Source organism: Gymnodraco acuticeps, unplaced genomic scaffold (genome assembly GCF_902827175.1).
Source record: "Gymnodraco acuticeps unplaced genomic scaffold, fGymAcu1.1, whole genome shotgun sequence".
NCBI lineage: Eukaryota > Metazoa > Chordata > Actinopteri > Perciformes > Bathydraconidae > Gymnodraco > Gymnodraco acuticeps.
The window spans coordinates 120,001-146,273 of record NW_022990276.1 but is presented as its reverse complement, the minus strand read 5'-3'; the positions used below and the strand labels follow the sequence as shown (position 1 = coordinate 146,273).

Here is a 26,273-nt window from a genome sequence, read left to right as displayed (position 1 = left end):
ACCAACTGCTTCCTCTCGCGGCCACAAAGACTAACTGCAACTTAACGTGCCTGAAAGTTAACGTAAACCCCTTAAAGACATCGTTGGGCGTTACAATGACCTCAAAACAAGTACAAACGTTACATTTAGTTTGAATTAAACACAATAATTGAACAGCAGGAGACGTTAACTTTGTATAGTAGTAGATACATCATGTGAAATTATACTGAAAGCGTATACTTTTCCACAAACAGGAGGAAACTTTCTCCCCAGTATTTCCATAGTCCCTCCTCTTCTCCTTCTCGGGGTTTCTTGGAACCATGGCGCTGCTGCAGGCTGATCATCTCACTGTATACGTGGCGTTTCATTTTGTTTTAATAACATTACTTAGTTTCACCTCAGCGACCCCGGGTAGAGGCAGCGCTAATGTGTTGTCCCTGCCGCAGCCGTACGACTTCTTGTATTACACCGGGGTACGGTCGTATTTCGGTGAGGAGTGGGTGAAGGCAGCGGAGCTTCTGGAGAAAGCCATCCTGACCAAGGAGTCCCTTTCCCGGGTACGCAGGCAGTGTCATGAGGAGTGTGTGGAGGCAGGGAGAGAAGCGTTCAACAGACTGGGTAAGGTACAATTTATATGCTCAAATAATTCTAGAGTTATTGTCAAATGCGTAACAGCTGCAAAGTTTTTTGTGGCAATTGATATTTTTTGCTGCCTAATATACACAATTGTGCATATTAATTAGTGCACATTTTCACAAAATTGTATATGCATATTCTTTTTTTGTTTGAAAAAATATATATTTTAATTGCACATGTTTACAATAACTTCTTATATAGCATACATATTTAATTCTACTATATCCTTTAATCACACAGTTTTATTTCTACTTTAACTTCCTATGTTTACATGTATATCAATATTTTGGATTTAATTGTATATAAAAATGGTGCAACCCAATTTCACCCCGTAATAAATAAAGTATAAGGATTGTGATAACTCTGAGAGTCCCAGACTCCTCCAACAATGCAACAATCCATATACTTTAGACATAAAAGACACAAAATAAATAAAGTATTGCAGTAACACATTGCAATAGACATAACTATATAAGTAAGTTGCAGGAATAAGAACAATATATACTGTACATGTAAAAATATATACATTTCTCTGTTTGTAAGGAGAGGAAATCTGTGTCACTTATTAAAATATGTCTTCATTCTGGAATTTAATAATTACGAGATAAAAGATTAGCATTTTTACCAGAAAATCGTTCTTTTCACTTCAACCTCTTTTATTTAGTTAGGTTTAAAGTGCATACATGTATAAACTCAAATTGTTGACGATGCATACACTATTTCTATCATTTAGAAATGACTATCTTTGGTATAATGGATGGAAAATGTTGCATGGTACAGCATATTTCACTTATAAGAAATAACTAATGTTTTCTGTGTGGTCAGACTCTGAGAAGGGGAGTCTGCATGATCTGTGGACCTTGGACTGGGTTCAGCAGAGAGCTGAATGTCTGCGGTTCTGTGTCGGACGCTCGGTCTCACCTGCAGCACAACTTCCTGTTTCTACCGACATAGATTATGAATTTGGATCTCGTAACCCCTACAACTTCCTGCAGGTCACTTACTACAAGGTAGAGATCTATGACGTACTAATACTTGTTCATTTCTCATGATACAGTTCAAAGTCTTAGCTGGGATTGTCTAACGTAATTGACTCTCTTTCTGCTTTGAAGTTGGAAAAGTTGCAGAAGGCGGCGTCTGCAGCTCATACCTATTTTGTGGCAAACCCCAGTCACTTGGAGATGAGGAACAACATAGAGAAGTACAGACGGATGGAGGGAGTGATGGAGGAGGCCTTCCAGGACAGAGAGCTGGAGAATGAGAATCATTGGGTGAGGAAGGATGGAGGATAACATTTTTTAAAGGAGAGAAGAATAAAGAGTTTCAGTATGTTTTTGTACAACTGCAACGGTTATGTTTCCATACACGTAATCTTATTTCATGTCCATGCACTACACTGTTTTTCCTGTTCATTTACAAAACTAAATATGGGTAAAGTAGAGCTCAGAATTTAGGTACAAATCTGAAGATCCATTTTCTAAGCCTGATGTAAATATGTTTGATCTCCTTTGTTTTTGACTTAAGGTTGAAAAAAGTTTGCTGGCATATATTTTATAAGAAACAATTTTTTCCATCTGTATTATTAGATTTTTTCACAATCATTTTTGTTGGGTGTTGTTGCAATACACATGTTGGCCACAAGAGGCTGTATATCACCACTAACCAATGTTCTCAATAGGACTAAAAGCAATTGTATGTAAAGAAATGACAGTAACTCATATGGAATAAATCATAGTCGCCACTTCAGCCTCTTTGGGCCAAAACAAGTATTACCATAACAACAAAAACAAAAAATTCACCTGCCAAAACTTTAGGCAAGGAGTCCATCATAGAATTATATATATGTTTATCATTTTATTTGGATAAACAGTGCCAATATATCAACATCAACTGGAGAGATAGTACTGTCTTCACTATTCTTGAGAAATATTTTCAATGTGGAAAGACAGCCCTGGCCTGAGGGCCTGAATTCCTCTCTCACACCTTCACTCTCTCTTATATAACCATCTCATCTAACCCTGGATGTATTTATTCTGCCTGATCAACTTATTTGTCTGTTTGGACACACTTGTTATAACAGGATAAGGCTTGTTTGAAATGGGCTTCAATGATCCATGCATATAGCATGCCTCCCAATGTGTCCACTCTGAACAGATCATGGCTAAGTTTTTACTATTATTTGATTATATCAAAAGCATCATATTCATCTTGAATACACTTTTATTTCTCTCCCTTTTCTCGTCTTCAAACCCAGGTCCTGTATGATTCTGCAGTTCAGTACGAGGCCTCCTCTGACTGGCTGAAAGCTGCAGAGAAATGGAAAGAGTGTGTGAATGAAACACTGCGGCAGACAGACGAGTGCCGGCTGCAGTGTGAGATGGCCTCCCAACGGCTGCCAGAGGACAGGGGGGTGGACGGTAGTAAGAGCGTTTATGAGCAGGCTGCAGGTAAACAACAACAACAAAAGACACCTAGATGTAGGTTTTACTTTTCTGCCTGTTAAACCCCGAGCCTGTTTTTCAGGTCTCAGGCTCGAAAATGACATTCCCAGAACAAATGACCATATCGTCCCTTCTAAAAGGGTTAAATTAATAATCTTTTTTCTCAAAGTAATGATAAACCTGTGAGTTGGATGTAGAAAAGTCAGAATCAATATAGATGTTTTTTATTTTAAAGAAAATTCAGATTGAACATGGTAAAAAACTGTAAATTATAGTGTCCGTCCAACAATTATTTTGTACTTATAGTGAAAACTAACCTTGGATGATGGGTTAGTAGACTAAAAGCTTTAGGAATCCAAAGTACAACATATAATAAGTACCCTGTATCAAGATTGATGCAAAACAAGTGATATTTGACCTTTTTAGACAGATTTAGCAAAAAAACCCTCTTCTGGGGCCATTTGGGTGGATTTTCCATATCTCTGGCCCCCCTTGTTCGATTTTGACATGTACCATGTTGTGTGGACATAATGTGACTTGAAGGGAAATCGTCCCGCACACACTCATGTTAAAAAAAAGGTGTCGTCTCTGCGCATGCTAGCTTGCAGCAGAGGGGAGAAAATAAATAAAATAAATAAAGTAAACGGAAAAGCTGTTTTATTGGATTATCAGAACCTTTCAAAGGGGATACAGCCACATTGGATTAACCTATGGATTAACTACAGCATCGTTTTTATCGTTTTAATGCCATTGAAGACCAGTTTAGACCAGACAACACGAAGGTGTAGTGCCGTGAAAGAGAGTCGGAGGCGGTGTATTAAGAATGGAGTTCCAATCTTTATTATCCATTACTTTCAGAGAGGTTAACACATGCACTGCTCTGCCTGATGAGCTAGCAGGAATGGCAGCTAAAGCTACAGGTGTTCCCCACTAAAGGGTCCGTGTGGCAACACAATAAGCAAGGTGAATTATGTCCAATAACGTGTCACCACACAAGCCCCCCCAGAATTCACACATAAACAAAATCAGCATGGCGGGGAGGAACGACACGCCGACCCCCACGACTCCTGAGCACGGGAGTCGGAAAAGTGACTCCCTCCGCCTGTGCGGGCCCCCCGGAAGGGGAGGGACCGGAACAACAGGTCTTAAATCCGTGACAGGGGACGAGGCCGGGGGGCGGCCCCGTCGCGGAGGTCGAGCCAGCACCACAGGCTGGTCCAAGTCCAGGTGAGCAGCCTTCACCCGGTCCACCGAGACGTGCTCGGCCTTGCCACCCAGGTCGACCACCAGGTGCTTGTCCCCGTGCTCCAAGACCCGGAAAGGTCCATCATAAGGGGGCTGCAGGGGGCCTCTGTGCGCATCGTGCCGGATGAACACGTGCTCCGCCGAGCGGAGCTCTGCGGGAACCTGGGACACCTGAGTACCGTGCTGAGTAGTAGGGATCGGAACAAAGGCCTCAGCGGCGTCACGCAGGAAAGCCCGCTGGGCCGACGCCGACCAGGGAGCCGATGCATTTGGGAGGAAATCCCCCGGAACTCTCAGCGGCTGACCGTAGACCATCTCCGCTGTAGAACACTGCAGATCTTCCTTAGGTGCGGTCCTCAGGCCCAGCATCACCCAGGGCAGCTTGTCGACCCAGTTACCGTCCGTAAGGCCGGCCTTGAGGGCCGCCTTCATGGAGCGATGAAAGCGCTCGCAGAGACCGTTAGCCTGACGGTACGTCCACACAGCAGCTTTTCAAAAATCTTGAAAATCTTGGAGCTGGGCGTGTCTGAAAGCATGGGGATTTCGCGACCAACAACCAATCACATGAATCTCCCGCCCCCGACATACAAAGCAAAAAAAACCCGGTTCTTCTCCACTATTCCTTTTAAACATTTTGAACATTTATGAGATTAATGTCTATGGTGCTATTTTATGCTACATTCCATGCTGGCTAATGATACTGTCTATGCTTGATAGCAACGAAGTAAACTGGATATAAAATCCCCAAACAAGCGAAAACCTACCAGTTTCACCCACTGTCTCTGCCACCTCCCTCCATGCCTCGCTCCTCCGGTTTGTATCCCGGTAAGTAAATAGGGACTGGTCATAAAGAACCGGGTGATTTGCTACCGCAATAACTAACTTCTCCTCCATTTTTGTGGAATATAGAAATGAACTGCGGGTCTGGTTCTCCCAGCTTGCACGCGGTTTGATTGGCTAGCGCTTGAACTGTCAGATTTGCATAAACGGATCTGATTGGCTGTCGCTTCCAGCTCAGCCTCAAAAGTTGAACATTGTTCAACTTTGGAATCCTGAACATCCTGGAAATCCTGGAAATCTTCGCCTCGCCCCCCCACAATGCAGTTCGGCGACAAGCGAGGGAAAGTGACGTCATCCCCATTCAAAGTCAATGGGCGGAGACGCGCTGGAAGCGGTGGACAAATCGCCAAAAGCTGCTGTGTGGACGGGCCGTGAGGGTGGTAAGTGGTAGTCCTGTGCAGCTTAACCCCCAAACCGCCTGCCACAGCGTTCCAGAGCTCGGACGTGAACTGAGAGCCCCTGTCTGAGGAAATGTCTGACGGGGTGCCAAAACGACACACCCACGTTGCAATGAAGGCCCGGGCAACGTCTGCGGCTGATGTCGAAACGAGCGGAACCGCCTCCGGCCAACGGGTCGTCCTGTCCACCATGGTGAGGAGGTAGGAAAACCCCTGAGAGGAAGGCAACGGACCAACCAGGTCAATGTTGACGTGATCAAACCTCCTCTCAGGCACCAGGAAACGTTCCAAACGGGGCCTTCGTGTGGCGGTGCACCTTAGCCGCGTTGACAAGCCACGCACTCCCTGGCCCAAGTCCTCACGTCCCTTTTCAGTCCTTGCCAAACGAACTTCGCCGCTACCAAACGGACCGAAGGTTAACGCCGGGGTGTGACAGGCCGTGCAACAGCCTCGAACACAGGACGCCTCCAGCTGGCAGGGACGACAGGCCGCGCCAGGCCCCGTAGAGACGTCACACAGGAGAGTAATGCCCGCGTCGCCGAACACCACGTCCTCCAAGCGCAGCCCCGCGCTCTCCACCTTCAGGGCCTGGACGCCGGGATCTGTGACCTGGTCTGCCGCCATGCGAGTATAGTCCAGGCCCAACTGGACGGCACCGATGACGACCCTGGAGAGGCAATCAGCAACCAGGTTCGACTTGCCAGCCACGTGCTTAATGTCCGTAGTGAACTCCGATATGTAGGACAGCTGCCGCTGCTGACGTGCCGACCAAGGCTCCGCCACTTTTGACATGGCAAAGGTGAGCGGCTTGTGGTCGACAAACGCCGTAAATTCACGGCCTTCCAGCATGAAACGGAAGTGCCGCACGGCCAAATAAAGTCCGAGGAGCTCCCGGTCAAAGGCGCTGTATTTGCGTTCTCTAGGCGTCAGCTGGCGGCTGAAAAAGGCGAGCGGCTGCCAAGCGCCCTCCACCCACTGCTCGTGCACTGCGCCGACCGCGTAGTCTGACGCGTCCGTGGTGATGGAGATGGGGAGCCGTAGATGATGGGTGTGCCAGCAAAGCCGCCTGAGCCAACGCGGTCTTGACCTCAGCAAAAGCGCCGTCCGCCTCTGCTGTCCAGTCGATCTCCTGGACGGGGGTCTTGCCTTTCAACGCTTCATACAGCGGCCGCATGATGTGTGCGGCCCGGGCGATGAAACGGTGGTAGAAAGTAGGGCTGTGCGATTATGGCAAAAATCATAATCACGATTATTTGGTCAATAATTGATATCACGATTATTTTGACGATTATTCATTGACCATTTATTGAACGTTAAAACAAATAATATTTTACCAATAAACAAGATCAATAAATGTGTTGGAGCGCACTTCCAAACCATACTAAACATATATTAATATGATAAATAAAAATAAATTAGACCAAAATAAATGAAATCAAATATGTTGCAGTGCACTGTCACAACCTACTGAAAACTCCTTAACATATAGCCAACATTTTGGTAAAACATATTCAACATATTCCACTCAGTTAAACGTTGAAGGCTGGCCAACCGTCATGGTCCAGAAGTAACAGGAAATACATGTTGAACTACAATTTAAGACCAAATAAAAATGTTTAGGCCACCATGGCAAATGCTGGTAGGGCTGCTCATGTCATCTCTTAAAGATTTTTTGCAAGAAATACCAGCCTGTTGACATGGTCTGGTTTCAGAGATGAGCGCAGGCAGGTGACGATATTGCTACCTGTACTGAAGACCCTCTCTGAAGAGGAACTTGTGGCAGTGCTGCCACATATGACACAGGAAAAAAAGAAAAGACTCTGAAGAACCCTTTCTTTGCCATTAAATACAAATAGTGTTGCTACAAAAGTATAAATTAGGCTTACTAATAAGACAACTCAGATCTGAAGCTACACAGTAATCTGCTGCAGCAACAGTGCAATAAAAAAGACAACATTAATAGAATCAAACCCATTTTTTGTTGCATTTTATTAGAGTATAAAAAGAAATGCCTTTAAAATAGGATGCAAGCAACACTAGTTTCTGAACTGATAGACTATAATCAATTTAAACAGAACAGATCTTAATGTTGCATTCTTATACCATTTGTACAATAATTATCATGAATAAATTCAAACAAACTAAAACTTACAGCAGATTAATAACGGTATCTAAATTGAGTTTTTATTATATCAAAAACCTGTTGAAATGCTGCTGTTATTTTTAACTGTCCCACAAAAGCGAGTCGCAGCCTCCAGGAAAGCTTCTTTCATTAACTTCGCCGTCTTCGAAAGACTTCATGTGTTTCGCAAGAACGTGACTGACACGATAAGATGCTCTGGTAGCAGCCTTGCTCTTGTTGTTGGGGCCTGGTGAAAATGGACTGCTGTGCATTTAGCTGTGCTCTCAGGCCCCTCCCCTTTTGGAGCGTAGGGCAGAATTAGGAGGGAATTCCGTCTCGTAGCGTTTGTGCACTGTTTTGAAATGCCGCTCCTAAATTACTCTTCTTCGATAAAGCCACGCTCGCATTGCAGATGAGACAGATGGACTTTGAATTGGAATAGATACAAAAATAATGATCCTCCCACTTGGAGTGAAAATTATATATTTTGGGCTTTTTTGCTTCTGCCATAATTGCGGTCTTGTGTGTGTGCGGACTGTCACTCCTGTTGACCATCCATGCTGTTGACACGGACAACGTCAGCGAACTAGTGCACTGCTCACCAGCCACGCCCGGACACATGGGGTGAAGCCGGCCAATCACAAAGCTTTGATGCGTTCAAGTGCATTATTCTGGCACGGGAACATTATGTTACAGGACATTAACGATAAAACAGAATATTGTTGTTCTATTTTTAGACACATCTCGCGATCGACTGGGAATCTCCCCGCGACCCTTCTTTTTAACTAGTTGCTGCTCTTGTTCTGACATCTTCGCTTGCGCTGAACACTCACAACACATGTCACTCCCACGTGGCCGAGTGGGCTTTTAGGGAGGGGCGAAAGCGCACCCAGCAAAATAATCGTATTTTGTCAATTATGCTGTTTTCCTAATCGTCGCAAGCCATAATCGTAATCGCGATTAAAATACGATTAATTGCACAGCCCTAGTAGAAAGTCACCATCCCCAGAAACTCACGGAGCGACCGGGCTGTTAGCGGGCGAGGAAACGCCGCAACAGCCTCCACCTTCGCTGGCAGAGGTGTCGCACCGCCCTTGGTGACGCGGTGCCCCAGGAAATCGATGTCCGACACCCCGAACTGGCACTTTGCAGGATTGATGATTAATCCGTGTTCGTTGAGCCGTGTGAAAAGGGCTCGGAGGTGGGACAGGTGCTCCTGCACTGAAGCGCTGGCGACGAGTATGTCGTCGAGGTAAACAAACACAAACGGCAGGTCCCGCAGCACCGAATCCATCAGGCGCTGGAACGTCTGAGCGGCATTCTTGAGTCCAAAAGGCATCTGCAGGAACTCAAAAAGTCCAAAAGGCGTTATCACTGCTGTCTTGGGAATGTCCAGGGGGTGCATGGGCACCTGGTGGTATCCACGCACCAGGTCCACCTTGGAAAACACCCCCGTACCGGCCAGATGCGCCGAAAAGTCCTGAATGTGCGGCACCGGATCAGGCGTAGTGGCGTCGTTGAGTCGGCGGTAATCCCCGCACGGGCGGAACCCGCCGTTCGATTTGGGAACGACGTGCAGGGGGGAAGCCCAAGGACTGTCGGAGCGGCGGACAATGCCCAGGCGCTCCATGGTTGCGAACTCCGCCCTCGCTACAGCCAGCTTAGAAGGGTTCAACCGCCGGGCCCTGGCGTAGACAGGAGGCCCTCCGGTAGTGACGTGGTGTTCCACGCCATGCTTAGTGGTAAGCGCAGAGAAAGTGGGTAGCGACAGGTCTGGAAACTCGGCCAACAGTCTGAGAAACGTGTCTGCACCTGACAGCGAGCCTGACAGCCCGTCGTACGCTGCGCTGCCAAGTGTGCACACGAGGGAAGAAAACGTTAAGGCATCAACCAAACGCCTATTCTTAACGTCCACTAAGAGTCCATGAGCACACAAAAAATCCGCTCCGAGGAGGGGAAAAGAAATGTCCGCTGTCACAAAATCCCAGCTGAAACGCTGTCCTCCGATGCACAAACACATAGGCCTCACGCCGTACGTGCGAATGGGACTGCCGTTAGCCGTCGTCATTCGCGGTCCGTGCCCCCCACGGGCGACGTCTTCACTCGACGCTGGAACTACGCTCCGTTGAGCGCCCGTGTCACACAGAAACAGGCTCCCCGAAACGCTGTCGCTGACGAAGAGGAGCCTGCACGTGCCGCCGACGCTCAGAGCCACTACTGAGCGCCGGCCCCTCCGTTTCCCGGGGGTTTGTAGCTGCACGGAGCGATGCATCTCTTCGCCCTTGTCCCGAAACGTGCGTGGTAAACGCACTCTCCGGCGTCTCCACGCCGGCTAGCCACAGCCGTGTCCGGCCTCCGCCACGCTTTCTTGACTGCCGGTGGGCCGCTGAGCGTCGCGGCTAACGTCTCTGCCCCGGGCTGTTGCGTAGCCAGGAAAAAACGATCCGCTTCCTCAGCCAAAGCACGGGGCTCCGTGACAGGCGTGTTGGCCAGCGCCGTCTGTACCTGGGGAGGCAAGTGACGCAGGAAAATCTCCGTGAATAAAATACGGGGATCTTCCCCCCCTAGCAGATTTAGCATTTTCTCCATTAGCTGGGATGGCTTGCTGTCTCCTAGGCCTTGAATGTCAAGTATCTGGCGGGCCCTCTCCTTAGCAGATAAGCTAAATGTCTTAAGGAGAAGGGCCTTAATCGCCTCATATTTGCCATGATGTGGGGGGGCTGCGATGAATCCCACCAACCTGGACGACGTGGAGCTCCCCAGCGCTGCTACCACATGGTAGTATTTTAGGTCCCCGTCACGGACCTGTCGGCAGGCGAAATGTGCCTCCACGTGTGCGAACCATGCCTCCGCGGTGTGCTCCCAGAATTCCGGCAGCTTTATGAAAACATCGCGCTCAGCCATGTTCGTTAATTTTCCGGAAACTTTCTCGGAAAAGTCAGGGTCACCAGTGTAGTGCCGTGAAAAGAGAGTCGGAGGCGGTGTATTAAGAATGGAGTTCCAATCTTTATTATCCATTACTTTCAGAGAGGTTAACACATGCACTGCTCTGCCTGATGAGCTAGCAGGAATGGCAGCTAAAGCTACAGGTGTTCCCCACTAAAGGGTCCGTGTGGCAACACAATAAGCAAGGTGAATTATGTCCAATAACGTGTCACCACAAAGGTAAACCATGTTAGCATTGTGGGCTACCACCTAGCGCCACTTGTTTTGATGTACGTTTTTGTTGATAACGTCGCGAGTTTGTATCTTTCAGTGTTGAGGTGGGCACCGTTAGATTCTGTGTCTCCTTGCGATCATAAACGATGTGTAGGATAAGTAATAAGGGAGCTAGGAGTGATTATCGGTGCAGTAATAGGTTAGCATTTTTCGCTCAGGGGTCATTTAGATGCTTCTTATGAGACTTGTGTTTTGTTTTGGTAAAAATTGTTTGTATCGTCAGTTAGCTGAGATTATTCCCGTTAATCTAGTATAACACATTAATAGGTTCTTAAATATTAAGATCCCCTGAGACACAGTGTCGTGAACCCGCCGAGGGGGTCCTTGGGGCTTAACAGGTTAAAGGTCACCTATTATGCAAAATCCACTTTTTGTCCCCTCTGTGAAAAGAGATTCTGAAATTTTCAGGAAAAAAGATTCTCTCACTTTTTGTCCTGATCCATTTATATAAAAACCTGTCTGAAAATGAGCTGATCAGATTTTGGCCACTTTATGATGTCATAACGATGTGTTGGCTTGTGTAACCATTAGCCAATCACCAACCAAGGTAACCCCCCCCCACCTTATCACCTGCATCTCCTCCTAGAGCACCATTGTGTTATTTTTAACCAAATCTCTCTCAGAGGGGCGTGGGGAGGGGCTCCTTATTTTCATCTAAAGTCACAGACAGAGAATCAGCACTTTGGAAACAGGGCTGAAACAGAGGGGATTATGGGTAATGCTGCAATGACCTGTTTGGTGTTTCAGCCAATCAGAGACATGTTCTGTATATATCTGAGACCATAATATATTGATGAGAAACAGTATAATAGGGGACCTTTAAGAGAAAGGAATTAATCGCTGTCATTTTGTTTCTTTCCTTCTAGATCTTTCCCTCTCCCTGCTCTCGTGCCGGCAGTCCTGTGTGACTCAGGTCGCCACGAGACCCGGGAGGATTTCTTCTCAGGAGGACTTCCTGCCCACACAGCTGGAGCATCGGCACATCGCACAGTTTAAAGGTCAGGGTCTGGAGGTCAAGCTGAATATCATTAAATGTTCTAATGCTGTATGTTTACTTTATTCTGAATTGTATTTAGAGTTTGTTACTCCCTCACTGCGAGTTGGACCCAGATACCGCTCAACAAATACACACCTGTTTGCTAAGCAGGCTCCAAAATGTTTGAAGGAGCTCCCTATAGATTTCAGGAAAGCAGAAAGTCTACTCATCTAATGTCACGGACTGAAAACCAATCTGTTTCCACTGCACCTTAGCCGAAATATAACATAAACATCTGTCTTCTGTGTGGAGCACTGAAGCCAATGCAGTAGCACTTACAATGGCTTATTGAAAACTAATGTTTTCGCCACAGGGAAGCGTGTGACGCAGTGGGTTGTGCGTTGGTGTTGGGATCAGGGGGTCACAGGTTCAAACCCCACTGCAGTCAGCATGTCCTTGTGTCCCTGAGACACTTCACCCCGAATTGCTCCTGTGGTGATTGTCCACAGTATTGAGTATGTAAGTCGCTTTGGATAAAAGCGTCTAACAAGTGACATGTAATGTAATGTAATGTACCTGCAGAATTCTTTCTTTTAGAAACATTTCTTCATCATGGTTAAATGCACTTCTTCGAAGAAAAGCATTAGCTAAATGAAATAGAATGTCATTAACATAAAAACTAAGCATTATTGGCAAAGTATGCAAACACATTGATGCCATTTGAATCTGGGTTTGTTGCTATCAAAGTAAATGCACAGAAATATACATAGCTAACAAGGATTTTGCACGAATGGATGCGGTTTTGATTTATATTTAAAACAAACAATATACAGTGAAGTTTGCATCATACCACAATCATGTTTCGAGTGCCACTCCTTCTTATTTTGCATGTCTGCTTCCCTACAGCTGGTGATGTTGGTGGAGCCGTGCAGACGCTGCGCTCTCTGCTCCTCTTCTACCCCTCCGACCATGACTCCTTAGACAACCTGCAGCTCTACTCTGAGACACTAGGAGGAGACACAGTGTCACAGGGCACTCAGCCTGCTCAGGTATATCAGACCATTACATTAAATCCACCACTTTTGTTCTAATAATCATCGTTTATTTTACGTTTTTACTTGACAAAAAGAAGTGAGAAAACCCTGTTCAGTCATTAAAGACATGCAGACTTCAAATATATATTTCATTGTTTTACTTTTCTTCATTCTGACTCCATTTCTGTTTTCACAGGAGATTGTCGGATACATTAATCGTGCTTTAGATGAGAAGAAGCTTCTGTATTTCGGCATGGAGAACCTTGACTTCAGTTTCACAGATCCAGTAAGTACCGAAGCAAATGAACATTTTCCTGCTCCACAAAATAATATCCACATTTTAATGATTGCTCTGCGTTCAGGACCTTTGGACTCCGGAAGATGTAGTGCCTGAATCACTGAGGGATAACTGGAGGTAAGATGGGAAGGAAGGATCTCCATTCAGTTGCAAGAGCTTTTTGAAGAAGTGCATGTCACGTCAACGTAGTATTGTTTTTACTTTCAGAGCTGTAAAAGAGAAAATAAATATGAAAATGGAAGAGGGAGAGAAGAAGGAGGAAGTGGATGACAGTGGATTTTATGCAGGTGAGACAATCAGTTCTTGTCGAGTTAAACAGTTAAAGTTTCCTCTCTCATTGTTTCTTACTGGTCTTCTCTCCAGGGGGTCCGGTTCCTCAGGTGGGCGTGACCATCGCCATGGACGACACGGTTTTAAACGGGACGAATCGCGTAGTTCTGGACGACGTCATGACTGAGAAGGAGTGTGAAAAGATACTGCAGCTAGCAACAGTAAGTCCATGTTGTTTTTAGATTAGTTTTCTATTATTCAACTTTATTGTCATTACGTCGTACATGTACTAGTAACGAAACGGTGTTTGGCATCTGACCAGAAGTGCTAAATAGCAGTGCAAGTGTCTACATGATATAAATAAATGAATGAATAATTATAAATAGGCTATAAACAGATGAAGTATGTACAGTATAAACAGTATTGACAGTATAGTGATAGTATAGACAGTATAAAGATATGAACAGATGTATATAGTGTGGTTATATTACTTATGTACATATATATGTTAAAGAGATCTCTTAGATAGAAACAGGAACACTCATCTGTCGTTTCCTCTCGTCTCTGATAGGCTGCAACATCTGCCGGAGATGGTTACCGGGGGCGACGATCTCCGCACACGCCTCACGAGACGTTCGAGGGTCTGACCGTCCTCAGGGCTGTGAAGGTGGGAGAACAGGAAGCAATGAGAGATGAAATATGACTTGTTGTTGTTTTCTTAAAAGTGCTTTTTATTTCCTTTAGAATAAGGACCAGGGAAACGCCAGACAATTCTTTATGTAAACTAAACATTACCGTACAGCACATCCTACAAAGTCACTGACAAATAATTGACAAATGCTTCACTTCCGGGCAAAAAGTACGGCTCCGCCCACTTTTGGGGGGAAACAAAGCTGTCATTTTGAATGGCGGTCAATACAAATTCTGAAGTTTTTGCCAATCCGATCAGAAATGTTAGAAAACCGTGGATTTTTGGATCTTCAAAGAGCCCGATTACGATGGCCAGTCAGGCAAACAATTACATTAAGCCATTAGAAATCGACGATCGGGCTCGACATATGGTTAAATATAGCAATAGGCTATCGATTTTCATAGATGAGAGTAACATACGTCACTTTACGGCCCCGCCCACTTTTGGGGGAAACAACGCTGTAATTTGAACGGCGATCAAGCCTGAAGCCAGAGAGCTCTTCTTTTACTGTCCTTTGTTCTTAGAGGAAGTACGGAAACACTGAACTCTTGATTTGTTTTACTGTTTGAGGTGCAATAAACGACACAGCAGCTTTTTGGCATGATAAAACTATTATTTTCCGCCTCGCTCATGAGAGTAACAGCTGGTTAAAATTACCACCTCGCCTACTGATTTTAATTTAACCATATATCGAGCCCGATCGTCGATTTCCAATGATTTAATGTAATTGTTTGCCTGTCTGGCCATCGTAATCGGGCTCTTTGAAGATCCACAAATCCACGGTTTTCAAACATTTCTGATCGGATTGGCAAAAACATCAGAATTTGTATTGACTGCCAATCAAATGACAGCGTTGCTTTCCCCCAAAAGTGGGCGGAGCCGTAATTTTTGCCCGGAAGTGACGTAGGTGTTACTCTCATCTAAAGCAACGTTTCTGATAGTGCCGTGGGTCCACATTTCCGATATTACGTCATATCGGATGCAAATCTGGATCAGCTCCCGTTTTTAGAGATTTGGGTACGGAGGAAATGAGAGAGGGTTTTATTTTCTGACGCTGCGTGAGTTCCCCGACACACCGGTGACACATCTTTATGTATAAAAGACATCAACAAGTGCATTTTGCATGATAGATCCCCTTTAAATAAACTAGAAGAATTTACCAAACCGTCAAAAACATGACGTGTTTTAGAGCAAACCTGAATAACCTCTACTAAATGTGAATAAATGAAATAACTAAGAATCATCATATATTAGTGTGCACTTGGGATCTCATGCTTGAACATCATTCATAAAGCTGCAATTTCTTCAACATCCTCTTGTCTCCCAGTTGGCTCAGGATGATATGGTGAACCAAACAGACGCCCGGCTGTTTTACGAGCTGGGAGAGAGAGTGAAGGTCCTGCTGCACTCGTACTTCAGGAGCCCCTCCATCCTCTACACCTCCTTCACACACCTGGTCTGCCGCAGCGCTATCGCAGGTAACACCAACATTATCTACATGTATGATATCTCCCTCATCATTACTAGCTGATGGAAATGTGATAGGGTTATCCATTTGGCACAAACACAACTACAGGGTTTCACAGAATTGTTTATACGGTGAACTTAAATGCGTTTTCCGGGTGTAAAATTGTTTTGTCTGATGTTTTCTCTATCGCAGGTAACACCAACATTACCCATAACAACACCTACATTACCAATAACATCTTTCTTGAGCATTGTTACTTGCTGGAGGAAATGTAATCAGGCTGGCCTTAAGACAATTACAGGGTTTTCCAGAAATGTTCATACGGTTAACTTAAATGCGTTTTTCAGGAGACAAATAATTTATTTGTAATGTTTTGTGTCCTCAGGTGATCAGGAGGGCAGGCTGGACTTGTCTCATCCTGTCCACGTCGACAACTGTCTGCTTGAGCCGGAGACCAATCAGTGCTGGAGAGAACCGCCAGCATTCATACACAGAGACCTCAGGTGCGCAGGAAATTAATATTTCTTTCACCCCAAAAATAATAACCATTTGTACACCAATAGACGCTTTCACACCAAGTACTTTGCCGTACTTAGTTCATCAGAACTCTTTAGTTCTGATGAACTTAGTTCATCAGAACTCTTTAGAACTAAGTACAGATCGCGTTCACACCGGAATAAATCCCTGGGGGAGGATTAGGCAAATGAAGCCGTTGACGTCACTTCTTCTTCTTCTGCTTTGGGTTTACTGGCAGGCTGCAAACAACTTCACGGCGTATACTGCCACCCGAAGTCCCCGGCCGGAAGTCCCCGGAGTTGGGGAGTTAGCTAATAATGCTAATGCGAGGATAATAAAATGGCGGCTTCACAAAACTTTTTGGGAGTGTTACGGGGCGTGGTTTGCAATCCGCCCAGCCTATCAGAAATGCGAACCTTTTTCTCCCACGAAAGTACTCAGACTGAAAGGGGGGTGGAAAGGTTCTCATGAACTAAGTTCTATTTCTGGATTTTTTTGGTGTGGACGCACATTTTCTGAACTATATCGGAACTATACTGGGAAAAGTACTCCGGTGTGAAAGCGCCTATTCACTAATCCGGTTTGACCTTTCATTTATAAAGGAAAAATAACTAAATCAAAACATTAATTAAAAAATGTTCACACAACCCGTGCAGTTTAATGCACGTCTCACTTATCTAATCGTTTACTCATGACTTCTCAAACATATTTTCATGAAGAGCTTAATGTTTAAAACACAGTAATTGCACGAAGGAAAAGCACGCCTCCACCAGCGTGAGTGTTTATGCAGAAATATTTTAAATATTCAGGTTTTAGTGAACATGCATTGTTTTAGTGTGTAAATGGTGTTTAACTGTTGGTAAACTAAGCCCCCATTTACTACATTTAATTGTTTATGAATTTTTGAAAGAAATACAGGGTGAGTGATTCATATTTGACAAAGGGTAAATTTAGGCAAAGCCAAAGAGAGAGAAAAGATAGTAATGCTTTGCAAATCTACCCAAAAAATAGATATTACATTTTTAAAAGCCTAAACAAGATTATTATATATAAATTACAACCTTACTAGGCCCATAAAGGCCTAAGTAAGTAAAGTAAAGTAAGGAAATAAAAGCTACTATAATCCCCATCCCTGATGTTTCTTCATTTGAACACCTGATCTTTAAACTCTCTGGTCCCACTCCCCTGGTCACAGCCATCATCTACCGTCCCCCGAAGCCAAACCCCTCCTTTCTCTCCGACCTCTCTGACATTCTCACTCAGCTTTCTGCCATATCCCCATCTGTTCTCCTCTTAGGTGATTTTAACATTCATGTTGACGACCCGACCTGCAAATATGCCTCTGAATTTAAGGAAACCCTTCACTGCTGCAACTTCTCTCAACACATCAACTTCCCAACACACAGCCGTGGTCACATCCTGGACTTGGTCTGCTCCACTGGTCTCACCATCCATCATCTGTCCAGCCTCAATCTCCACATCTCTGATCACCTGGCCATCATCATGGACATCAACATCCCCGCCCAAAAGCAAAAATGCACAATAACCTACAGAAATCTCAAATCCATCTCACCTTCAGCAATCACTGCCTCCATTACCTGCAAGATGTCTGTCCCCCCCCCCACTTTCTGAAAACCCATCTGAACTTGTGGACTATTATAACAGCACCCTCTCCTTCTGTCTCAATGAACTGGCCCCCACAAAAGCAAAAAATGTCTCTTTCATACACTCCGCCCCCTGGTATACCCCGAACTCCGCCAAATGAAATCAAGGAAACGTCAACTTGAACGCCAACACAAGAAAACCACACTAACAGTCCATCTTCAAATCTACAAAGACTATCTCCAGCAGTACAGTAACGCACTCAAAGCAACCCGGTCTAATTACTACTCACAACTCATTCAGTCTGGCTCCAGCAACCCCAAGCGTCTGTTCTCCACCATCAGCAAACTTCTCAAACCCTGTGACAACGCCATCTCATCCTTCACCACCGAACAGTGCAACTCCTTCCTCCCAAACCAAAATCAGCAACATTTACAGCAATCTGACACCCTCATCACCACCCCCCACCTCCCCTCCTGGCTCCCCCCCTTCACCTCACAGCCCCTGTCCCACTTCTCCCCTGTGACCCCCATGCAACTGTCCGACTTCATGACTGGAATTAACTCCACCTGCACACTTGACCCAATGCCCTCCAAATTTGTTAAAGAGAGCCCCCCTGCCATCTCCCAACTCATCGCCACCATCATTAACTCCTCCCTCAGATCTGGATCAGTTCCCCCCTCTCTCAAACTGGCTGCTGTCACACCCATTCTCAAAAGACCTGGACTCACACCTGACATCATGTCCAACGTCCGGCCCATCTCAAATCTCCCCTTTCTGTCAAAAATACTTGAACGTGTCGTTGCCTCACAACTTAAAACCCACCTCAGCTCCAATGATCTCTTTGAGCCATTTCAATCCGGTTTCCGATCAAAACACAGCACCGAAACAGCTCTTCTCAAAATCACAAATGACCTCCTCCTCTCCTCTGACTCCGGCAACCTTAACATCCTCATCCTCCTCGACCTCACCGCAGCATTCGACACCATCAACCACGCCATCCTGCTGTCCCTCCTCGAATCATCACTCAACATCACCGACACTGCACTCTCCTGGCTGAAATCCTACCTCACCGACAGACATCAGTTTATCAACATCAACAACTGCACCTCCTCCACTGCTCCTCTGTCCCAAGGTGTCCCCCAGGGTTCAGTGCTTGGCCCCCTCCTCTTCATCCTCTACATGCTCCCCCTTGGCAAAATAATTTGTCGCCACAACCTTCAATTTCACTGCTACGCCGATGACATCCAACTTTATATCTCAACAAAAACCATCACCCCCACAACACACTCCACTCTCACCAACTGTCTCTCAGAAATAAAAGCATGGATGCAAACAAACTATCTCCACCTGAACAGTGCCAAATCAGACATCATCATCATCGGCCCCCCATCCCGTATCAAATACATCAGAAGCCAACCTCCTATCCATCCCCACCCGCACCAATCACCGGACCTGGGGGGACAGAGCCTTCTCCGTCGCTGCCCCCTCCCTCTGGAACTCACTCCCCCAACCCATCAGAGACTGCACTGACCTCACCACCTTCAAAAAACTCACCTCTTCAATCTGGCTTTTAATGTGTGATTGTTTTTGTATTATTTGACTTTAACTTTAACTATATATTTATTTGTTGTTCCTTCCTTTTCCCTTCACTATATCTGTAAAGCGTCTTTGAGCACCTGTAAAAGCGCTAACAAATTAAATCTATTATTATTATTATTATTATAAAGGTTCTTAAAGAGGACATATTCTGCTACTTGCATATTTGTATTCCGTGTCTCTACTGTGACATGTCTCCATGCTTTAATGTTCAAAAAGCTCTTTATTGTTCTCATACTGCCTGTGCTGCAGCACCTCTTTTCACCCTCTGTCTGAAACCAGAGCCCAGTCTGCTCTGATTGGTCAACCACTTAGAAATGTCCCGCCCCTTAGCCTATCCAATGTATTTGGAGCGCTTGTTTATAGAAGTGTGAGTGTTAAATAGTGATGTCATTATGTTACAGAAGTAAACAAAGGAGTCCAATCGAGGCATTTCAGGCAGAGTGTGACAGAAACTTCCTTTGGAGGGAACTTTGGGATTTTAGCCTTTGGAGACCATTTACATGCACAAAAACCTATTTAACACTCAACTGGAACAGGAAGACCACAAAAAGCCCAACAGGGCCACTTTACCCTTAATAACAATGCTTTATTCCTGTTTCTCTCACAGTGCCCTTCTCTACCTGAATGACAACTTTGATGGAGGAGACTTGTTCTTCACTAACAGGGACGCAAAGAGAGTAACAGTGAGTCACTTTTGTCCTTTACATGGCAGCTGTTTCAGCCCTCTTTCCAAAGTGCTGATTCTCTTTAGATGAAAATAAGGAGCCCCTCCCCACGCCCCTCTGAGAGAGATTTGGTTAAAAAGAACTCTTTAGGCGCAATAGGCGCATTCACACTGCGGTACTTTTCCCACAAAGGTTCATGTGAACTTAGTTCATGTGAACTCTTTAGTTCTCATGAACTAAGTACAGATCGCGTTCACACTGGAATAAGTCCCTGGGGGAGGATTAGGCAAATGAAGCCGCTGACGTCACTTCTTCTTCTTCTGCTTTGGGTTTACTGGCAGGCCGCAAACAACTTCACGGCATATACTGCCGCCCAAAGTCCCCGGCCGGAAGTCCCCGGAGTTGGGGACTGGCTTCAGTAGAAGCTGCTGGGAGTCCCAGCAGCTTCTACTGAAGCCTTCCGAGTAAATCACCAGAACGCCGACACCTCCTCATCTCCACCGCTCCCATGCTTTATTTTGTGTTGCCATAAGTTAGTCTCTCTGCGTTTCTGCGCTGGGCTAATGCTAATGCTAATGCAAGGATAATAAAATGGCGGCTTCACAAAACTTTTCCCAGTCCCAGCAGCTTCTACTGAAGCCAGTCCCCAACTCCGGGGACTTCCGGCCGGGGACTTTGGGCGGCAGTAAGTGGTTGGTTTGCTGCCTGCCAGTAAACCCAAAGCAGAAGAAGAACAAGTGACGTCAGCGGCTTCATTTGCCTAATCCACCCCCAGGGACTTTTTCCAGTGTGAACGCGATCTGTACTTAGTTCATGAGAACTAAAGAGTTCACATGAACTAAGTTCACATGAACCTTTGTGGGAGAAGTACCGCAGTGTGAATGCGCCTAATGGTGCTCTAGGAGGAGATTCAGGTGATAAGGGGGGAGGGGGTTACCTTGGTTGGTGATTGGCTAATGGTTACACAAGACAAAACATCGTTATGACATCATAAAGTGGCCAAAATCTGATCAGCTCATTTTCAGACAGGTTTTTATAGAAATGGATCAGGACAAAAAGAGAGAGAATCTTTGTTCCTGAAACTTTCAGAGTCTCTTTACACAGAGGGGACACATGTTGATGTAGAAGAGACATGAAGAAGAGGGGACACATGTTGATGTAGAAGAGACATGAAGAAGAGGGGACACATGTTGATGTAGAAGAGACACGAAGAAGAGGGGACACATGTTGATGTAGAAGAGACATGAAGAAGAGGGGACACATGTTGATGTAGAAGAGACATGAAGAAGAGGGGACACATGTTGATGTAGAAGAGACATGAAGAAGAGGGGACACATGTTGATGTAGAAGAGACATGAAGAAGAGGGGACACATGTTGATGTAGAAGAGACATGAAGAAGAGGGGACACATGTTGATGTAGAAGAGACACGAAGAAGAGGGGACACATGTTGATGTAGAAGAGACATGAAGAAGAGGGGACACATGTTGATGTAGAAGAGACACGAAGAAGAGGGGACACATGTTGATGTAGAAGAGACACGAAGAAGAGGGGACACATGTTGATGTAGAAGAGACATGAAGAAGAGGGGACACATGTTGATGTAGAAGAGACATGAAGAAGAGGGGACACATGTTGATGTAGAAGGGCACATGTAGAAGAGGGGACACATGTTGGTGTAGAAGAGACATGAAGAAGAGGGGACACATGTTGATGTAGAAGAGACATGAAGAAGAGGGGACACATGTTGATGTAGAAGAGACATGAAGAAGAGGGGACACATGTTGATGTAGAAGAGACATGTAGAAGAGGGGACACATGTTGGTGTAGAAGAGACATGAAGAAGAGGGGACACATGTTGATGTAGAAGAGACATGAAGAAGAGGGGACACATGTTGATGTAGAAGAGACATGAAGAAGAGGGGACACATGTTGATGTAGAAGAGACATGGAGAAGAGGGGACACATGTTGATGTAGAAAATACATGAAGAAGAGGGGACACATGTTGATGTAGAAGAGACATGAAGAAGAGGGGACACATGTTGATGTAGAAGAGACATGAACAAGTGGATTTTCCATAATAGGTGACATTTAAAACCTTTTCCCTCCTCTTTGTCTGCAGGCTCGAGTGAAGCCCAGCTGTGGGCGACTGGTGGGCTTCTCCTCGGGTCCCGTAAACCCTCACGGTGTTTCAGCGGTGACCCGCGGCCGGCGGTGTGCACTGGCGCTGTGGTTCACCAAAGAGAAGCTGTACAGAGACATGGTGAGCACGATGAAGACCAGAGGGGGGAAGTAGTGGAGTACAAATACTTCGTTACTGTACTTAAGTACATCTTTATGGTATCAGTACTTTACTCCACTACTTATTTTTCTGACGACTTTTTACTTTGACATCTTACATTTTGAACACAAATACCTGTAATTTCTACTTCTTACATGTTGAACACAAATACCTGTACTTTCTACTTCTTACATGTTTAACACAAATACCTGTACTTTCTACTTCTTACATGTTGAACACAAATACCTGTACTTTCTACTTCTTACATGTTGAACACAAATACCTGTACTTTCTACTTCTTACATGTTGAACACAAATACATGTACTTTCTACTTCTTACATGTTGAACACAAATACCTGTACTTTCTACTTCTTACATGTTGAACACAAATACATGTACTTTCTACTTCTTACATGTTGAACTCAAATACCTGTACTTTCTCTTCTTAATGTTACCCAAATACCTGTACTTTCTACTTCTTACATGTTGAACCCAAATACCTGTACTTTCTACTTCTACATGTTGAACCCAAATACCTGTACTTTCTACTTCTCACATGTTGAACTCAAATACCTGTACTTTCTACTTCTTACATGTTGAACCCAAATACCTGTACTTTCTACTTCTTACATGTTGAACCCAAATACCTGTACTTTCTACTTCTTACATGTTGAACTCAAATACCTGTACTTTCTACTTCTTACATGTTGAACACAAATACCTGTACTTTCTACTTCTTACATGTTGAACCCAAATACCTGTACTTTCTACTTCTTACATGTTGAACACAAATACCTGTACTTTCTACTTCTTACATGTTGAACACAAATACCTGTACTTTCTACTTCTTACATGTTGAACCCAAATACCTGAACTTTCTACTTCTTACATGTTGAACTCAAATACCTGTACTTTCTACTTCTTACATGTTGAACTCAAATACCTGTACTTTCTACTTCTTACATGTTGAACACAAATACCTGTACTTTCTACTTCTTACATGTTGAACCCAAATACCTGAACTTTCTACTTCTTACATGTTGAACTCAAATACCTGTACTTTCTACTTCTTACATGTTGAACTCAAATACCTGTACTTTCTACTTCTTACATGTTGAACCCAAATACCTGAACTTTCTACTTCTTACATGTTGAACTCAAATACCTGTACTTTCTACTTCTTACATGTTGAACTCAAATACCTGTACTTTCTACTTCTTACATGTTGAACACAAATACCTGTACTTTCTACTTCATACATGTTGAACTCAAATACCTGTACTTTCTACTTCTCACATTTTCCAAACAGCTGGTTCCTTTAGTCTGAATGTGTGTTTGGTGGCGTGATCATTATTGTTTAGAGTCATTGCGTGCCTATTGATTTGAACACGATCCGTGTATCCATCATTTCCTGGTCTTCTCTAAAGAAGAGGGACCAATGGAAACGTTGTCATGTTGCCGTTGTTCAGCATGGAAACATTCATTAGCTAACAATGACATTATTGTTCTATTAATATAAAGGGAGCTCAGGTACTCTTTAAAGCAGCTGCTAGTTATGGGTACTTTTTACTGAAGTACATTTCAAAGCCTCTTTACTTTCACTTGAGTAAAGGAGTTTAGTCAGTACTTCTACTTTTACCAGAGTATTTTTAAACACGAGTATCTGTACTTCTACTTGAGTAAAGGATGTGTGTACTTGTGCCATCTCTGGTGAGGACTCTCAGCTCCTCCCCAGGTCCGACCTTTCGCCTGTAGTCGGCGGTGGTTAGTGTCGTGACTCCGGTGTTGAATAACAAGAGCCAGCTGGAGAGCGATGCAAATCTGGTGGCTTGTTCTCCAGTTTCTGCGTTCACAGTGCCCGGCAGCCTTCTGTCATACCACAGTGTTCTTTAGGTTTATCATATGCTGACTTTATTAGTCTTTTCTATTTGTTTTACCGTGACCCTACTTTTTCATATATACCATTATCCTACAGTTGTCATTGGTTATTGTTAAGGTGAGGCTACAGACTCATTTATATAGAAATATTCATCTAGAAATGACCTTATTCCTCTCAAAGGAACACAACATTTTTGACTGATTGACAGTTATTTGTATTTCTTAGTAAAATGCGTTATAAATAAAGTTACACAATGTTTTCCTTGGTTGTCAGATTTAATACTATGTTATCATATGCAGTGGATATTTAATCAAAACAACAACAAAAAAACATATTTTGTCCATGTATAAATTAAGACACATGTGATTCCCTACAGAGTTTGGCCTTCAAAAATGTATTTGCCACATTTTCCTATATTTTTCATATATATATAAAATATACAGTTTTCAAAATACATCTTTTCAGATTCTGCATGGTCTGAAGGCATCTTGTCAGTCTTATATCCTCTGAGCAGAATCTGTCTATCATAGCGTTACTCAGGATCACACTTCTTCCAAAATGTGTTTGTTGTACATTCCAAATGTGCTTTTCTTGCCATTGTGGCCACGGGAAATCAATATTTCTTCATGCTTTCGTTTCCCTCCCTCAGGAGCGAGAGGAGGCCGCGGCCATGTGGGCTGCAGGTGGACAGAGTGTGATGAAAAATGAGGAAGAGGAGAAGGAGAGCGGCGCCTCGCCCGCGAGGAACGCTCGCAACCAGGCCTCGCGTCAAGGGAGAGGAAGAGTGACGGGGGCGAGAGACGAGCTGTGAGAGGCACAACAAACCACAGACTGACCCTCAGACACTGAAACACACTTTCATTTCTGCATCCACTTCAATAGACCAGCCCACCAGCCCATCACACCATCCATCACTTCAAGTTTCAAGGCTTTTATTGTCATGTGTGCATAGCTACAGTGTAGTTATGACATGACAATCTTAGGTCACAGGCTCCTCCAACAGTGCAACACAATAACACAGATAATAGTGCAAGTAAATACAATAAAATCAACTCCATATTACTAACAGATACATTTCTTAAAATAGTGCAAGTTATACTATAGAATACAAAGTGCAAGGAGAGTCTATATACAAGTAATTGGAATATGATATATTAGATAAATAATTTGTAAGTTGCGAACAGATGAATGTTATGGATGTTCTTTCTTTCATCACGAGATTTTAAAGATTTGAGTCATTTGATTTATCCTGCTGCCCTTTTATGTAAAGCTGCTTGTCTGCTGTATGTATACTGTCTGTGTTGAAGGTTTGTGAAGGAAACACAACGCTCTCCTCCCTCTCATGTCCATCTGTACTTTGGTTTCAGCAGCTTTACTCACCAAGATCACTCCCTTTTCAAAATGACGAGAATAAAAGAAAAGTAAATATGACTCTATACTGATGTCGCTACTACTATCCACCATATTACTAACATATAACTAACTTAATAAATATCAACTCATTATGAATGGGTAATCAAAAACCTTAACTTGGTTTGATCGAATAAAAAATGATGATTCAGGTTTCAGGAGCCCAGACACACTCACAACTATAAATGAACCAAAAACAAATAAATAAACAAGTTTAAATGTTTTTTCATAATGGATATGGTATGTTATTGGCTATGGCCATGTTATTATGATTTTATGATTATTTAAATGTAACAGTTCTGTTTCATATGGGTGTAGTCTCTTTATTTCCCCCTCAAAGTGCACCAGATTGATGCATTTAAGTCCAACATTTAAAAAACCGGGGGAGGATTTGAGGTCCACCTCCACTTAAAATATGTTCACATAGGTTCCTAAATAGATTTGCACATTATTTGAAATAGTGACCCATGTCCATATGTTTATTCTTGGGTAGTAGATTTAAACTAGAGGGCTATCACTACGGGCAGCAACGCTGTAAATATTGACAAATAAATCCAGAACAATGGCACAAAAGAAAACTGGTAGTGGCCTGGCTGGGTGTATAATTCCCGGCCTGACTTATTTTCCCAGTCCGGCCCTGCATGAGTAACATACAACATATTACTAACACATAACTAACTAAATTAATATAAATGGGTTA

General features: G+C 44.1%; 1 protein-coding gene across 1 annotated transcript; it reads left to right on the top strand.

The window, feature by feature from the left end:
- On the top strand, positions 1-25,796 carry p3h3 (prolyl 3-hydroxylase 3). The gene is made up of 16 exons (XM_034221571.1): positions 1-597; positions 1,441-1,625; positions 1,728-1,886; positions 2,870-3,062; positions 11,747-11,878; positions 12,763-12,905; positions 13,087-13,176; positions 13,253-13,305; positions 13,396-13,475; positions 13,552-13,679; positions 14,030-14,125; positions 15,477-15,627; positions 16,003-16,120; positions 19,945-20,020; positions 22,125-22,265; positions 24,813-25,796. Exons 1-16 carry the CDS (start codon positions 300-302, stop codon positions 24,972-24,974), a joined length of 2,205 nt encoding a protein of 734 aa, XP_034077462.1. The 5' UTR covers positions 1-299; the 3' UTR covers positions 24,975-25,796.
- The last annotated feature ends 477 nt before the right edge of the window (positions 25,797-26,273 follow it).